General features: G+C 46.5%; 1 protein-coding gene across 1 annotated transcript; it reads right to left on the reverse strand.

Annotated features, from left to right (window-relative positions):
• Window positions 1–14,818: 14,818 nt before the first annotated feature.
• On the reverse strand, window positions 14,819–17,387 carry LOC112901489. The gene has a single exon (XM_025970418.1). It carries the CDS (start codon window positions 16,732–16,734, stop codon window positions 15,076–15,078), a length of 1,659 nt encoding a protein of 552 aa, XP_025826203.1. The 5' UTR covers window positions 16,735–17,387; the 3' UTR covers window positions 14,819–15,075.
• Between the last annotated feature and the right edge of the window lie 353 nt (window positions 17,388–17,740).

A 17,740-nucleotide genomic window follows, 5' to 3' on the forward strand; every position in this document is an offset into this window, starting at 1 on the left:
CGACGAAATTAGAACTTATTTTCGTCAGCCCGCTCAAACCGACGAAAAAATGCTCATATTTTCGTCGGCTAAGCCCTGGCCGACGAAATAAATAGAACATTTTTGTCGGCCTGCCCTAGGCCGACGAAAATAAGTCTAATTTCGTCGGCCCATCGGATCTCGTTCCAGCCCCCACACGCACAGTCTTCTCTCCCTCTTGCGCCCGAGCCCCCCGCCCCCACCTCCGCCGCCACCCCCCCCCCCCCCGGCCGCCGCCCCGCGTGGCCCCCCGCGCCGCCCAGCGCGGCCACCCGCCGCCGACCCCTGGGCCCCCGCCCCGCGGCCCCCGCCGCTATGGTTAGCAGTCAGCAATCAGCAATCAGTCAGCAATCAGCAATCAGATTGTGAATGTTCTTTTTCTCCCATTTGAGGTTAGTTTCCGGTTGCATTAATATGCTTAGTGGCATGCTAACCATTGTGTGCCTTGTAATTTCGAAACAGAGTAAAAAGATTAGCAGGAGTGACTTGGTGATACGGATGAGGCAAATAATTGGTGATAAGATACTGGTTTCTACAGTAATGAGGCTTCAGCAGAAGGTATTTTTCTTTCCTTAGGTTCTGCTGCTGTTTAGTATGACACTTATACTGTTTCCAAGTCCTTTCCATCAGTTAAGCTTGTTATGTATGTGCAATCAAGGTCACACTGTCACCTATAATGGTTACATCCGTGATTGAGCGATGCATGTTGAGTTGTGAGTGGAACAATCCTAACTACGGTGATGATGGCTTTTGCAGTTCCCTCCGATGGCAGCAGCTGGGCTACCAAGAGCACTGGGAAGGGGGAGGGAGTGATATTACAGTTGTTTAAGCCTTATCGGGAGGAGCGAGTTAGGAAGTCCCTCCATTACATGGTGGTACTGTTGTAGTAGCAATCTCAGGCTCAAAAACTCTTTAGGTCTTGACAAATTAGAAACTCAGATAATAATTATTACTAGTAGTGTATTTCAGTTACCTCTGTGAAATCCTGACTGCAATCTGCTTTCTATGTAGTCTATATGTAACCTTAGATTGGTCAATGATTTCATCCACAGTGGATCCCTCTCCACAGTTCCATCTGAAATTGTCCTGAAATTATTCTGTTTGCAGAAGTTTCACGTATATTATGCAGCTATTTTTTTAGCAGACGCCAATTATTTTCATCGGCTAGGTGGGCCGACGAAAATATGTTGTATCATTTTCGTCGGCTAGATGGGCCAACGAAAATATGCTGAATATTTATATAAACATATTTTCGTCGGCCTCGCTGGCCGACGAAAATATAAATATATTTTCATCGGCCAGCACGGCCGACGAAAATAGCTTTATTTTCGTTGGTTGCTGATGAAAAAGCACTTATTTTCGTTTACTTTATTCCGTCAGCTTAATTTCGTCGGCCGGCCGATGAAAATAACTATTTTTGACGATTTTTGGGCTATTTTCGTCGGTTTCTGGCTGACGAAATTACACTATTTTCCTATAGTGATTGGAATCAATGGCCTAATGAAAAATTACATAGTGCAAAGCAGAGAAAAAGGATGAAGCAATAATCACAAATTCTCTCGATATGATAAAAGTGAATAAGTAAACGAACCCTTCCCAATGCCAAAAGATTCGAACCAAGTGAAAACAGGATGAACCGGCAACTCGAATATCCTCCACGCCAGCCACCATACCACAACATCAGTTCACATAAGTACTAACTGGATTGGCTAATGCGCTCTAGCCCCAAGTATTACCCAATTAAGTTGAACCCTGCATTTAGGCCTAAGCATTTTCTATGATTATCATATAGCTTAGCGGGAAATTGCATAAGTGGTAGTTTTGAAACTGAATAATTTGTAATTAATTTCCCTTTGATCCGAACTAAAATATTTAAATGATTTCTGAAACTTGTAGGATCTGTCTTTGTATTTTTCCCTGGGCTGAAGAAATAAATCTGCCAATGATTTCTCAGACGACACATGAAGTACATGTGCACAAAGTTTAATTTATTGCAAGTGCGCACTGAACACAAGAATACATACCCTTTGGATGGTCTCTGTTCTAAGGCCCCGTTTGGATCCTACAGGACTAAAGACTAAACTTTACGTGACTAAATATTAGGTAATTAAACTTTAGTCCATGCCTGTTTGGAGGTGGGATTGGAGGTGGGAGACCATTTGAAACACATAAATAGGTGAAAACTAAATTTTAGTCCGAATTAGGTAGGTTCTATGGACTAATGAACTAAACTTAGTTGAGATGAAACTAAATTTTAGTCCATCTATTTGGAAAGTTTAGTCCACTAGATGATCCAAACAGGACCTAAGTTCCCAATCAACAATAATGACAATGAATTTCTTGTGCATGCTGACAAAACGAAATGATGAGTTGATATTTTTTACACTCTTTTTTGAGAGGAGAAATGGCCTTCACATACCATAGCTTCAGAAAATAGTTTTATACTTCATTGTTGGATGGGCCCTCGTGATGGTACGGTAGGCCAATCTATAGGGTTCATTACTCAGTATAAGCACTAGATAAAAAGCCAATCAAACATATAATTTAATTACATGCCGAAGCACGCCTAGTATTGCCGTAAGCTGACAACCATGATGAGATCAGGCGCTGCCAAGACAATCTCAAGTCGAGCAAGTATATGCATCATATGATTACTAGGTAAGGAAAGGGAGATCAGCAATGGATATGGTTCCTCCTATTATGCTTTCAAAACAGTCTCTGGCGACACCGTGGCCCCAAGTCACCAGTGCGATTTACCATTGGACCTGCGTCTGCGTGTCAGTGACTGTTTGCTTTAATTTTCTCAGATCAGTGACTTTTAGGGACAAGACATGCACCCACGTTGTCTCCAAATGCAGGTGTCTATTGGTGCAGGGTGCCATGGAAAGGGGCAGCAGGTGCCTAGCAACTTAGCAAGCAAAAGGCTGTTCAGGGGACAAAAGTTGTATCACGGCTCATGATTGGTCACCCTGATGGTCCCAAAGGGTACGACTGAATCGGTGATACGTACAGTTTGTGCAATTACAATGATATGGATTGTGAATGAACCGGTAATTTTGTATAGAAGCATCATGTAGGGCATCATGCAGCGTCGGGACCAAAAGAAAGTGGATAAAAAGACAAGCTTTTCAAATTAAATTCAGGTTCTTATATACGTTCAAACTTTATTTGAATATAATTATGAATTAATGGAACTCTGAAGCTCGTGGATGCTATGATAATTGCTTCTGGTCAAGCAACGTGACTTGAAAAGTGTACATCTCTTGTTATATATTGTAGCATCGATGTGGTCCTTGCTTCGTCTGAAAAGAGAATGTTGGATAATTTTTCGATATATATCAACATTTTAGATGAACTAGTTATGACACCCTAGGTGTTAAATAGAGCAAGCCAATAGAAAGAATGTTTGGTGTTAAATAGAGCAAGCCAATAGGAAGAATGTTTGGTGTGGATTGAATTGTACGAAAATTGAGTAAAGTTATGAAAATAAGGGTATTTATGTAATTTTATGAAAGTACATGTCCTTTTATGTAAATTAGTTGAAGTATAAAAGTAACATCCAAAATTACAAAAGGTAAAAATGTAAAAAGGTGTAAGTCATCATCACATGTCATAAATACTTGCAATCAGGTCCAAAGTTATAAGAAATTTACCTTGATAAGGACAAAACTTATTTAAGTTTGATTTGAGTGCAAAATGGTAAAATAAAGCATTGTGCTTTAGGTTTTTGAACTTAAACCCTAAAGCAAAGTTGTAAGATTTGAAAAACTCTACAACTTCTATTTTGGTCATTTCCTCGTTAGAGCTTTGGATCAGTAGGAAAATCCAGTTTACAGTGAGGTCCCTGAGATTTTTGTAAATTCCAACGAGGTCCCTCGGACCCCCTCCCCTCTTCTTCTTCCTCAGGTGTCCCTCTGCTCCCCTCCTCTGCTCCTCTGCTCCTCTATTGCTGCGCTGCCGCCCGCTGTTTCTGGCCACCCCTCCCCACCTCCTGGTGCGCTTCACCTCCACGCGTCACCCCCAGCCCGAGCACCGCCCTAGCCTCCCCTCTCCTGGCCTCCCGCGCGATTGCCACGCCCTTCTCCTCTCTTACCCGAGCTCCCGCCGAACGCCACCTTGCCGCCGCCATGGCAATGCCTGTGCATGCCCCCTCGCCCTCTCTTTTTTGGCTCAAGAGCTTCACTAGCTCCCTCTCTTCCCATTCCACTCCCTCTTTTGCTCTTCACTCACCCAGAGCCCCGAACACCACCGCCGCCTCCTTCTTCTTCACCGGCGAGCCCCTGATCGCCGCGGAGCTCCCACCCTGAAAAGCCATTGTCCCAGACAACCACTTAGGAATCTTCACCGCTCCACGCTGAAGCTCTACGACCCCACCTCGATGCCAATCCTTCACAGGAGCCCGGTCACCGTCGTTCCCCTCCTCGCCGGTAAGCTCCTGTCACCGTCGAACCTCTACCTCCGCCCCTTCTCCGTCCAATCCGACCACCCCAATAGCTTTTCCTCCTCCTGCTACAGCTATCAGACCCGAGCTTGGCCACCTTCCTCACCGGGAAGCCCCTCGCCGACGAGCTACTCCACGCTGCCGCCTCGGCCGCCGTGGGAACCTCACCTCCGGTCATCCCCTCCCCTTCCCCAGACCCGCAGAAGGTGCGCCTTGAGCTCCTGATGCTCGCTGACCACTCCTTCTCCACCCCCCGTCGCTTCCCTCACCGGAATTTGGCCGGCGCTGCTCCTGCCCTTCTTCCCCGACGAACCAAGGGCCTGATTGAAAGGATTTCAAAAGTTCTAAGGGTCTCCCTGCAAGATTACAGAGCCCCCCCCCAAAATTCAAAAGCTGTGAACTTCAAAAATGTGTAGAAAATTGTACAAAATTTAGAAAAATGCCAAACCAGTTTTGTTTGAATCCTTAAGTTAAATTCAACTACTTTTATATAGTGAGTTTGAGCTGTATGTGTGTATTTTCTGATGTAGATTAAATATTAGGAAATGAGTGTTTTATTTGTATCTCATGTTATATGCATGTGTTGTGGCTGAATTTTGGAACTTATGTTGTATGTCCCATGTGTAGCTCTGGGTAAAAATTTTCTGTTCTTTACTGCTCAATTACTTAGAAATTCGAGTACCTTTGTTGTATGTTGATGAAATGCTTAGATGTTAATTAAGAATGTTTCTGTTAGTATTTGTAACTGAAATTTATACCCTAACTTCCTTTTTACATGCGTAATCCATAGTAAAAGTATTAGGATTAATAGTAGGCTATACCCCAAGTTATGAATTTATGCTTATTTTCAAAGAAAATTCATGAACAATAGCTCTAGTTCATGAAAAATTATGAAAATATTTTAAGGTGTTACTCTTGAGTAGTGTGCCATGTCCATAAATTTTCAACCCATGCTCAGGTGTAGAACAACTAGAATAAATAGAACTTGATATAATAATGCTATATTCCTAATTAATCAAAGTAGGTCCATAATTAAATAATAACCTAGGATTATTAAAGATAATTAGCTAGTCAAATAAATAAAGTTATTAAATGTAATTAGTGTGATTATTTGAGATAACCAAACATGCTACCTAATGTAGTTAGTTTTAAATGTTTGGGGTAAACGACCATGTTACTTAATGTAACTAGGTGGTTTAATTGATACTTGATAAATGACTGCCCAGTAAAGGAAAATGGTGTTGTTTGCTAGTATGTAATGTTAATTTCGTTAGATTGCAACTTTATCGTGAAACAGAATAAAAGTCTATGCATTTTCTAAACTGCATCATTTACATCATATGTAGACTCGACGCTTCTCGCCGACGGAGACTATCAAATTCTCCCGAAATCCGAAGTGGAAATCTCTGAAGACCCCGGGAACGTCGTTGGAGAATTAACTGAAGCCCCGAACCCGAGTTCGAAAGAATTTGTTAACGTCTCTGACCCCAGCCTCGCCAGTGAAGGCAAGCCCCGGACATAAACCCTCTACTTTATTTACACTGCAATCTACATTTATATATATACTTGTGCATTAAGTTCTTAGGAGTTATCTGGAAACCATAGTTGCATATTCCTAGGAACCGATGTACTAAATATTAGAACCTAAGTCCAACTAGTGCCTTGCTAATAGGACCGGCAGAAGTCGAGTGATTTTCGGTCACTCGCGCGATATAGGAATTGGATGTTTACGATCCTGTAATTACTATAAGGATGACGGACGGGGTTACGCGCCGTATCATGGAAAGGAAGGATACCCCGTCTGTGTTGATGAATTTGGTTAAGGTCGCAGTATGTGGTAGTGGTAGTTAAGCGTTTGAAAGTACTAGCCACATGCCGTAAAATATGGTAAGCGGTAAGCCTAGTAACCAATCGGCCCGGCAAGTGGACTCGTCCCCCACCACTCGACTTTTATTTTATGTTTACACGCACCGATATGTGGGAGTACGTTCTGCACAGCAGACGGAAATACGGTCTTACAGTCACACTGTAGACGTATGTCCTGCACATTGGATGTGCGTATGTGTAACATCCCAATTTTCATCACTTTGAAGAAGATGCAAGGCAACTCTCTAAGATCCTTAGCCACTAAGCAATAGTGAGATATTTCCAAGGCAACTCTCTAGATCCTTAGCCCCTAAGTAATAGTGAGATATTTCCAAGGCAACTCTCTAGATCCTTAGCCCCTAAGCAAGAATAAAATATTCTCAAGGATCCTTCTCCACTAAGCAAGGGGGGAGATATTTTCCATGGAAGACTCTAGAAATAGTAATAAATAAAATTTTGAAAATGTTAAGATATTTTGGAATTCTCTAGAAGGAGGACACTTGTCCTAATACCATGGCTTCCCTTGACCTATAAATAGAGCCCCCCCCCTCCTTGCCATGACATCCACCCATGAGCAAGGTAGATAGGTTGTGGTAGGGCTAGGAGGGTTAGTGCTGGACTAGCCACTTAAAGGCGCGTGTTCCTTCGGGACTTTGCCGCTCAAATAAGGTAAGTATTTTTATAAGCGTTAGTCTCCTAGTTAAACTTAAGTACTTAGTATATAAGTTGTGATCCAAAAGGACCCGGTACACTAAGTAACCAGAAGCCTCTCAAGTCACCGCACCACGCCCTAATTCTCAGATAATCATAACAGCGCCTACTTCCTTCGCAATAACTTCATCATCCCCTGGAAACCACAAGTACTCACACCATTGACCTTGGAATAAACCGTCATGCACAGTGCCGGCCGAGATATTTTTCCGCCGCGCACGCTCGCTCTCGCCCGCGCACGCGCGACACACCGGCCCCACGACGGGACCGCGCACTGCCGCCGGCACCGCGCCGTGCCGCCGACCTCCGTGTCCCCACCTCGCCCACGCCACCGCAGCGTCCTCGCCGGCTTTGCAGTCTCGACGCTCGCGCCTTCAGCACCGTCACTATTTGAGTTGACGGCGAGCTGCCGCAGCCCACGCCGTCGCCCGTCCCCGTGCGACGCCGCTGCTACTCCCCTCGCCTATAAAAGGAGCGAGGCCGTGACGAACTCCATCACCAGCCCAAGCACACCGAGCCGCTTCACTCCGCTAACCACTCCCCACGAGCCCAGCTCACTCATGAGACGAAGCCCCAACAGTTGACCCTACTCCTCGAGCTGTTGCACGCCAAGGTGAGATGGCAGGCAGCCCCGACCATTAACTCCGCAATACTAATAAAGGCCCAGAACATCCACCAGGTCGTGAGCACCTAACCCAAATCATTCTATTTAAGTACCAACCAAAACTATAAACCCAATATCTCCTTTATATCAATTCCTATTGTCATTTCCATTTGAGCTTGTTTTATAGCTTGCTTGTGTTTGTTTGCCGGTTGTGCCGTTTCCGCCCGTAGATCACGGAGTGACCGAGGAGGAGCCTGCCAAGGAGCCAGAAGACCCATACTGCGAGCAGGAAGCCGCCACCGACGACGCGTACGTAAGCGAAGGCAAGTTTCATCGACCCCTACGTGAGCGGTTGCATCCATGTGAGGACGTCTAGTTGTAGCTCTGGTTTAGGATCGATTACATATACCGGTGCTTGAGTGATTGAGTGTACTCATACATGCATGTGAGTAGTTATGCATGTCCAGAGTTGAGACTAGGATATGAAGGGTTTTGGTTGAGGCTAGGGCAGCTGGGTACGCTGGAGCCGGCGCTACCGTGGTGGTAGACTGGCAGGTGAGCGCTACCGTGGAGGTAGGCTCGAGTTGACATGTTGAGGGATGGTTGCTGCCCTGGTGAACCATAAGGACCGAGTTGTTTTGACATCTCACCTAGCTTAATTTAGTACGACCACAGGTTCCGTTATGGGCCGGACTTAGCCTAATCCCACTGGTTAGCCTGACGGTCGCAGGGATGGTTCACGGGTATAGACCATTGGGGTCAGGGCCCGAGGGTTTGTGCGGCCGAGCTGGGGCGTGACCATGGCTGGGTGTCGGCTATGTCGATTGTCCGTTCGGGCAGTCGAGCTTGTGGGTACAGTGTACGACCTCTGCAGAGTGTAGAATCCATTCGAATGGTCCGTGTCCACGGAATGGACAGGCTACGGTGTGGTCCTAACAACTAGTGAGCTACCTACTGTGGGTTGTGTCGGGAAGAAGGGCGTACCATGAGTTGCATTGCATATGCATTGTAGTTAATGTGTGTCATGCATGTCATCCCCCTCCCGTAGGGTGAGGTGGAACTTGCTGAGTACTTTTGTACTCAACCCTTGCTGATTTTTCTCCAGAGGATCCCGACTTTGTTCCAGAAGACTGTGAGTAGATCGTGTCCGCACCCAAGCTGGTCGAGTGGAGTTGTGATGGATGAAGAGCTAGTCCTCCATGCCGTCATGATAGTCACTATCCTATGTTTGAGTTGTGTAGCTCTATGTTGTCGCATTACCCCTCGTGTATTTGTTGAATAAAGCTCTGTATGACTCTGGACTCCACTTGATGTAACATGTATTATGCCAGAGACTTTATTTGGTAATTAATACATGGTTTAGCCTTGATCTTCGGGTCGGGGCGCTTCAGTATGGTCCTGCAGTCGCTTGTGGTGGCATTGTTCCACGACCCGGAATAAAAGGCAAACGGTTGCTTCGGAATGACTTATCGGTATTCCAAGCGTGTGAGTTAGGTTTACCTTGCAAGGGTTGAATTTCGATTCAGAATCGTCCGTTTCTCGTGGAGATTGAGACTGCTTAATACTTCTGCCACATAGAGTAACAAGAGCAATCTTATGATGAGTAATATTGAGGTATGCTTTAAAAGGCTCTACCTTGCTTGAGTAGTTATAGGTGCTTATCTAGAATGGTTAATGAAACTAGAATTTGAAAGCTAAATTATGAAATTAAGGACCTACTCTTGTTGCTTTTCAGCAAAAGCTAAACCCAGAACCTTTGCAAAGCCTTCATGGTCTAGTTATGGGCTAAGTATACCTAATTCCGGGTAAGCTTTGCTGAGTATTAGAGTACTCAGTCTTGCAATATGATTTTATTTCAGGTCATGCCCCTGAAGACCCTACCCTTCCCATGCCTTGGCCCTATGCTTTGCCTGATGGTTGGTCCGTGGAGTGGGATCCGTCCCCGGCCAACACTGATTATAACGAGTGATGTCATGCCATGGCTTAGGGCCTGTTTGGATCCTTTGGCAAAAGGGCAAATAGCAAAAAATTTGCTCTTTTTTTTTCCATTTGGACCCAAACACCCTATAGCAAAAAGGAAACAGCAAAAACAGATAGCAAAAGGAAACAGCAAAAACAGATAGCAAAAGGAAACTTTGGTTTGGACTATATAAATTTTGGATTGTCAATTTTATGCACTCTGTATGAAATGGCGGAAAAGAGGTGGCGGGAAAGGGGATAGGAGAGGGAGAAAAGAGGTTTAAATGAGATTTTGCTAAAACTTTTGCCATTTGGATCCAAACACCCCTAATGGCAAAACTTTTGCCACTTTTGGCAAATGGCAAAATTTTTGCCCTTTTGCCCTTTTGCATTTTGGATCCAAACACTACCTTAGCATGATGTCCATACTGGTGACGTGTACAGTTGTCGTACTTTAAATTTCGCTGCCGTGAACTTGAAACTTTAAACTGGTTTGTAATAATGACTCTCAGTTTGGAATCTTTGCTACTTCTGCAAACTCTTGTAATATAAGTGTCTGTGATGTAAAATATGTTGGTGATTGTATCTCTCTGAACTCGCCTTCGTGCAAGGTATCTTGTTTGATCCTGATTTTGGTGGTTTATCGGTACGTTACCCGACAGACCAAGGAATTACACTGTTTGAAGTATGATTGGAGCCCTTGAGAGAGGACTTGCGTACTTGAGCCAGTGTAATTCAGATTGGTTCTGCCACACTAGTAAATGGAGCCGATCAAATTGGGGGGTTGTGGGGTGGGGGGGGGGAGGGGGGGCCTTTGCAAATTTTGCGAACAAGAAAAGGGAATACCTTCCTTCAGAATGCAAATAGGAACATATTACTGAACAGACACAGCTTATACTCATAAAAGCGGAAATAACGCCGTTTCCACTTTTTCTAATATATCTGGTTCGATAATCACAATTTACAGACTAGATTTTTTCTTGTCAGTACTGAAGCCACTTATTATTCCATATATGTCGGTGATATTCTTTTAAGAAAAGAGCATTTAGTAAGTTTGATAAACAAAATCCTAATTTTAATTTTCGTAGCAGAAGAAATAACATGTGGTGATTTTTACGCAGCATCCAGCACATGTGTACAAATTAATGCGATTTGCCAAACGTGCACTCAACGCACGAAGGCGCGTACAGTATATAGCCATGGATGATGTATCATAAAAACAGTAACAACAACAATGAATTCGCTGTGCATGCTGACAAAACGAAATGATGAACTGATCTTCACATATCATGTAGCCTCGCATCAGTGAACAGTTGTGCTGATTCATTGTTGGTAGGGATGGAGCCTCTTTGATGTATGGTAGGGTTCATTACTCAATAAGCTAGCACCGGATAGAGCGCGTCAAGCATATCATCCACAGCAGGGGCACAACTAGTCACTCAATAAGACATTTAAACCAGTCAAAAAATTGAGTGAGCTCGATATAACTATGGTGATAAGTAACTCTACTATACCTAAGATTAGTGGTAGCCTTAGAGAGCTAAGGATAGACTATGGCCTATGGCTGTTGCATTTCTAGTTAAAAACAATGTAAGAATCATCCCTTGCTCAAGTTTTACAAGAATCATCGTTTTGTTATCAACATGTTACATCTCCACTCTACTAAACCTAATTACATAGAGAAACATGTCACTAAAAGACCTAAATAGTTAACCAGCATGCTTATTTGGATCATTGCTCTTTTTTTCTGGGTGAGGGCCGGGTGGGGTAATGGCCCCTACCAGGAACCAGCACCTCCATCGGTTGTGGCATTTCCGTCAACAGACGACATGTGAACTCATGTTATGTAGGTGGTAGAATGGGCCAGGGGTCTGATACCGTGTGGGCGGGTGGCGATCGACTTGTCTAAAGCTTGCACAAGCTAGCACGATTATTTTGACCATACTCCAGATCATAAACCTGGAGGCTTTCTTTCGCTTTGTATTGATGCATAAGGTGCCATTGCAGACAACCAAATAGAACCTATATATGCATGTATCATGTGATTGAGGGCTGAGGGAAATGACATCACTAATACAATATAATGTGTTCTTTCTCTTATGCTTTTAAAACGGTACTCGGAGATTCGACGGTCCCATTTAACTGTACGATTTATCGTCGGGCCTGCGTGTCAATTACTGTTTGCTGCGGTTTCATAAGAAAACGAGTGGTTTGTAAGGAGAGGACATGCAGCCACGGTTGTTCTGCAAATGCAGGTGTCTGTTGCTGGAGAGTGGTGCAACGTAGTTGTTGTAGCTAGCAAATGGCTGGGACGGGGACAAAAGATGCATCACGGCTCATGATTGGTTGGTTACACATGGTCCCAAAAGGTTCTACACTTCCTTTTTTTTAATGTAAAAGGCTCTACACTTGCACTGATGGTCAACCGGTAAGTTTGTAAACAGCCGTGTAGGGCACTACCGCACCAACAAGCAGCATTCATAAGAAGAAGGGAAAGTGGAGAAAAGACAAGCTTTTTCGAAATCAACTTCAGGTTCTTGTGTTTCAGCTTGGTTGGATATTTTGAAACCAATGTAATGCCTGGTAGTCTGGTGCTCAAAGGTGCTCCTTTGATCATGGCTTCCCGTCGAAAAATGTGGCCTGAAAACCTTACACATTTTGTTGTATCCTATTGTCCGAGTGTTGGATTTTTCTCCAACAAAGGGTTAAGATTTAAGATGAACTAGCTAATCATGCTCTGGAATTAACCCAAAACGGTAGTACATTTCAAATTCCTCGGCGCGTTCTGTTTCGAAATCGTGTTAAAGGGGTCCAGAAGCTGAAAAGTTTCTCCAGCGTTTAGCGATGGCGGCAGTCTGCATGCTGCAGCAGCCAGCAGGCAAGAGCCAAGATCTCATCATCAGCAGAGGTTGAAGTTACTGTTGTCCTGCAGCGGCCGGTTCAGCGCCTGCCCGTGGACTGCACTGCCCTCTGCAGGAGAGGATCAGTGTGCAGCAACAGGTAAAAAGCCATGCCATCACATGAGCACAGCCTGGCATGTCTCCATCTCCATGGCTCACTCACCTGCCTTCTACTTTCCCAGCTCCCCATCTTAAAACCTGAAGGCTGAAGTGAAGCCTCTCTACTTGCTTGCATTGGTGAGGTGAGCAACCGCCGTTGTCTAATCCGAGGCTCTTGATGCGCAATGCCGGGCACTGGTGGCGTTGGTTTTTCAGATACACGGCCGTTTTCAGTTTACCCGTTGCCGTTTCAGTAGAGTTCCTGACAGCACAAGAATTTTCCGATAGCGCCCTGGATCGAGTTGAGAGGATTGCTTTCCTGGTGCTCATGCCCAGTTCAGCTCTAGATTCAGATTCCCCTCACCTCGCATGAACAGATTCTCCACCAATTCAGTCAGTACCTCAGTGGAGTGGCTTACTGGCTTTGCATCTCCCAGATCAAAGCTGACACGACCTTTTGAGCAGCGGAGGTGAAGAGTGAAGACTGCCTGGTGCGCCGGCTGCCGGGCCCAAGGCTTGCAGGGCCAGTACCACTCGAGCCTTTCACCACCACGATCAGCTGCTGTTCCCAAGATAAACATTGTCTCTCCAAATTTGCCTCTTCACACTAATCCAGCTCCAGTCTCCCAATTTTTTATCAGCTGCTGTTATAAAAAAAAATTCGAATTCTCGATTGAAACCTACTACTAGTAGTAAGGAAGTTAACAGTCGATTGTTCCCTACAAGGATTCGCGAAATGTTGGGAGAAAAAACAGTGCAAGAATCAGTTAGGATTGCGAGAACAAACCGAGCACGGATCGGACAGATCCGATATGCCAATCCGATCCGTGCATGTACCAGCCTCTCCCGGTTGAGGGAAGGAAGGAATGGAGCACCGGTGGGTAACAGAAACTATAACTTCCCCAGCTCGGACCACGGAATGAGATGGATGAGCTTCCACCTTGCATGGTACTGTCTGGACGCCCATCAAGTGCTGAAAACAATCTCCAACCACGCCTGCTAACGCTAATTAAGCCCTGCAAGTACTCCTTGACGCTGCGGTTTGTTGATAAGCACAGGCTTGATGGGAGATGGCAATGATGTAATTGCCAAAGCAGATGATGGAAAAGTCTGCATCCCTAAAGGCAAACAGCATTCACACATTATGGTCCCAGTGGTATCATAGAGTAATGTGGCAGTAGAGTACAACCCCTGATTATGCAGTGATCTTTATTTAGCACTTTTCACAAAATCGACTTGATCTATGAGCTAATGTACAGAGCTGGAAACTGGAATCAACGGGCTGTTAAAGAGCTGAATTTTGCGAACCAGTTAAATGTTAGATTACTGGATAAATAAAGTATGATAAGAGGAGCTCCTGCAATCTGAAAGCCACAACGAAACACAGCGATGCCAACTAAAATCTGAATGTTAGCACAACAATAACAAGTGCTTTGCAGAGAGACCTGGGAGTCCAAAGTCAGAGACAGTATATCAGTACAGCAACGAATTATTGTTCTCATCAACCTACAAAAGGGACCGAGGATAGTACTAAAATTTACTGATTGCAAATGAATGCTTGCTGTGTACGCTTTACCAACTTGCTCCAGGTTGCTACAGTCAGAATATGAGCACCATACATGCCGTCAGGCCCTCTGAAACTACAGGGAGCCCTGGTGCAGAGTAACACTCAAACAGTTTACGTCAGGATGCGTAGCAGGTTGTATACATGATTGATTTCAATTTTGAACAATGCAATCTTTGGAATTTCTCGCGTCTTTTTTTTGTTCTTGTTCACTGGTTTCTTGCCATCTCAAGTATCAATTGTACTTTCTAGGCAAACAAGTGGAAAATCCTCAGAGAAGGTAAAGTAATTGACCTACCAACCAAACCCGCGCTTTATGGTAAGCAGAAAACGATATAATTTGCTTTTGAGATAAGTGGGTTAGCATCAACAACTACTACCCTGATATTATACTTCCTAAATTAATGGCTAATGTTATACCTTTATGTAACACAGCTACAGTGTATCTTAGCTTTTCCAGATGTGCTTTTTTGCAAAGTCCCAGGCTGACGAAAAACAAATGACAAAGGTACTGACATAATATTCATTGCCTGAACATTCCATAGGCTACAGGTTAATGATAAGACCAACTCATTGACTAGATTACCAGGTCACATAATTGGTCTAGTCGTTGAAAAATATCATCGCTCGCACGCATTTGATGCAAGTATACTATCTAAGAAACCTCTTTTCAGGTTGCTTGACAGAAGATGAATAGAAGTATGTACAGCCGGTGTAGGAATGAGGATCTTTCCAGTCGACAAAGCTCTATATTTCATCTAAGAATAGATGATGCTCTCATGTGCAAAATTGCACCAAAAACAAAGTGGAAAAAGGAAAGAGAAACAAACAAAACCAAAATACAAGTACCCTTTGCTGTTTCATATCACTTGTACACTATGGAACAGAGCAGAAACCTGACCTTGGCTTGGCTCTACTGAAGTTGCCACTCCACACAATCATCAAAGTCGAGACTACTCGAGCAGTCAAGTAGCGCATTCTGCTGTTGCTCGTACCGGCATATGTAATTTAGCCCGACAAGCAGTTCACAAATCACTGCCTCCGTCTTCTCCCGATTGGCAAAATACAGTGTCTGCAATAGCAACACATTCCCCTTCAGGACAATCTGCTGCTGCTCAAAGTTCCTCTCAGCCTGCCATCGGATCATGTTGTGGGCCATTGGAGCAAGCCAAGCCAGTGTCTTCTCAAGCGTCTCTCTCCAATCGTGCGCGAGGAACGCATCGTAGATCGCCATGTTCTTCACATATGTTTTCAGATTTTTCCTCAATGCCACCTTCAAACTTGAAGGCAGCATCTGGTACAGATCATCCCGTGCCTCCTCACCAACGAGATGTGGGTACCGGAGCAACTTCTCAATGATGATAATGATGTTTGCATAATGCAACGCCAACGCTGAGCCTCCAATTGTGGACGGTGGCGCAAGTGATGTCACAGTGCTCTTCGGACCAAACCGCACCCTTCTGCCAATCTTGCCGCTCTTGGTTGGCGTTGTGGATGCCCCTTGCTCGCCACTGAACGGTACAAGCATCCCCGACCTGATTGTGCTAATGCAGCTGGAATCTTCCAAGAACTCATCCTCGAACCCATCCTTCCATGATACTGAGCTACTCAAGCTCAAGCACTCCATGAACATCTTCCCCGGGCTTGCTCCACAATTTGACCGAAAATTCACTGACCGCGGCGTATCTGGATCAACTCTGGAAATTGGCCCTGACTTGCAACCGTTGAGATTGTTGTGGAGAGGACCTGAATTTGCCGTCACTGGACCAGAGAGCTGCCGGCTTTGGTCACATTGGCCAGACTCCCGGGTGGTGGCCAGCAGGTCGAGCCCCAGCATGGGGTCGCCGAACACAAGGCGGATGCGGTCGTAGATGGCGCAGACGGCGCGCGCGAGCAGGAGCACGGCCTTGTCGTAGGTCCAGTTCCAGAGCGACGAGTCCCTGAGGCGGCGCACGTCGTGGCGTCGCCAGCGCGTGCGCTGCTCGAGCGCGCGGCGGGCCTCGTCGGTGGGGAGCTTCCGCGCCGACTGCTCGAGCTCTGTGAGCGCCTCGAGCTCGGCGTAGAGCGCGGCGGTGGCGGCGGCGAGGCGGTCGAGCTTGCGCACGAGCGAGGCGGCTTCGGAGGGGGAGGCGACGGCGAACGCGGCGGCGTCGGAGCGGCCGGCGAGGAGATCGGCGTAGACGTGGTCGAACCCCATGAGCGCCGGTACGGTGCACCGCCGTCCGAGGCGCGTGGCCACGGCGGCGACGCGGTTGAGCGCGTCGAGCTTCTCGGCGAGCGCGAGCGCGAGGAGGCGCGCGTCGTCGCCGGGGACGAGCGCGCGCACGGCGTGGGAGCCGAGGCAGAGCGGGCCGAGCAGGCGCGCCGCCTCGGCGTCGGAGAGCGAGCGGTAGAGGTTGGCGGCGCGCGACATGGCGTTGGCCACCTCGAAGGACAGGATGCCCACCCTGCCGTCCTCCGCGGCCGCGCCGGCGCCGCCCTTGGCGCTCGCCGCCGCGGGGCGCACCTTCTTGGACGAGGACGACGTGGTCGCCATGGAGAGCACCTTGTGGACCAGCGGCTCCGCCACCATGCCTCCGGCCTTGCTCCTCGAGCTCTCCACTCAAAGATTTGCCCTCCAAACTAGCCCAAAATCTAGAAATAAAGGCCTGGTGAACCTTTGCAAAGAAATATCCTGGCTTTTACCAAGCAGGAAGGGGAATCGATTTGAATTGGAGGGCTCCAATTCCGTGGCTGACCAGCTCCAGCAAGGGGGATGAAGAAATGAATTGCGGCTTGCCAGAGCGAGCAGAGATGAGTATTGTCAACACTCCAAGACAAGACTAGTAATACTGGCGTGAAAGATCGAAAAACGAGAATGGCATTTCTCGGTTGGTGCGCCGAGGAACCCAAGGTAGGTGATCGACCGGGGGAGGGGAGGACGAACAAGGAACGAACGACAGCAAGGGGACGACGAGGGAGAATGAGCAAGACGAAGGCAGGTAGCTAGCTAGGAGTAGGAGGGGCGAGATTTGGATGCGGGAGGCGACGCCATTGATGCGCCCAACCCCTCGCTGGTGGCATTAAATCGCCATAAATTGGAGCGGGAGCAAGGCAACAAAAGCAAGCAGCCGCCGCGGGCGCCCTCTGCCCTCCTCTCTCCCTCACCTCGGCCTCGCCTCGCCAGCCAGGACGGGGCGGAGTGAGTGATGATGGACGGGTGCAGTGGTTGGCTCTGCTCTGCACCCGCCCCGGGGGTAACTTTCCCGGTGACCTTTTTACATTTACAACCAAGGGACTGAAACGCCTACCCACACACTGCTTTGTGGGGTCGTAAGCGTCGTTGGATTTCGTGGGACCGCTACGTCAGTAACTGCGAGAAGGTATGGGTTGAGGTGAGAACAGTTCGAAAGGGCTTTTGTTGAGGAGAGTAGCAGTTGCGTTTGAAAAGCCGGGTGGACTTGGGAGCAAGTAAACTTACCGCAACACCACGTTTTGCAGTTTGGTCCTCATACTTGGTAATTGTTTGAAAGTGTTGTTCTCACTTGGTTGTGACATTCATCCATCATCATCTGATCTCTCCCCACCATCTATCCATT

Source organism: Panicum hallii, chromosome 7 (assembly GCF_002211085.1).
Source record: "Panicum hallii strain FIL2 chromosome 7, PHallii_v3.1, whole genome shotgun sequence".
NCBI lineage: Eukaryota > Viridiplantae > Streptophyta > Magnoliopsida > Poales > Poaceae > Panicum > Panicum hallii.

Coding starts and splice junctions, on each gene's coding strand:
- LOC112901489 (XM_025970418.1), bottom strand. CDS start 16,734: ATGGTGGCGGAGCCGCTGGTCCACAAGGTGCTCTCCATGGCGACCACG.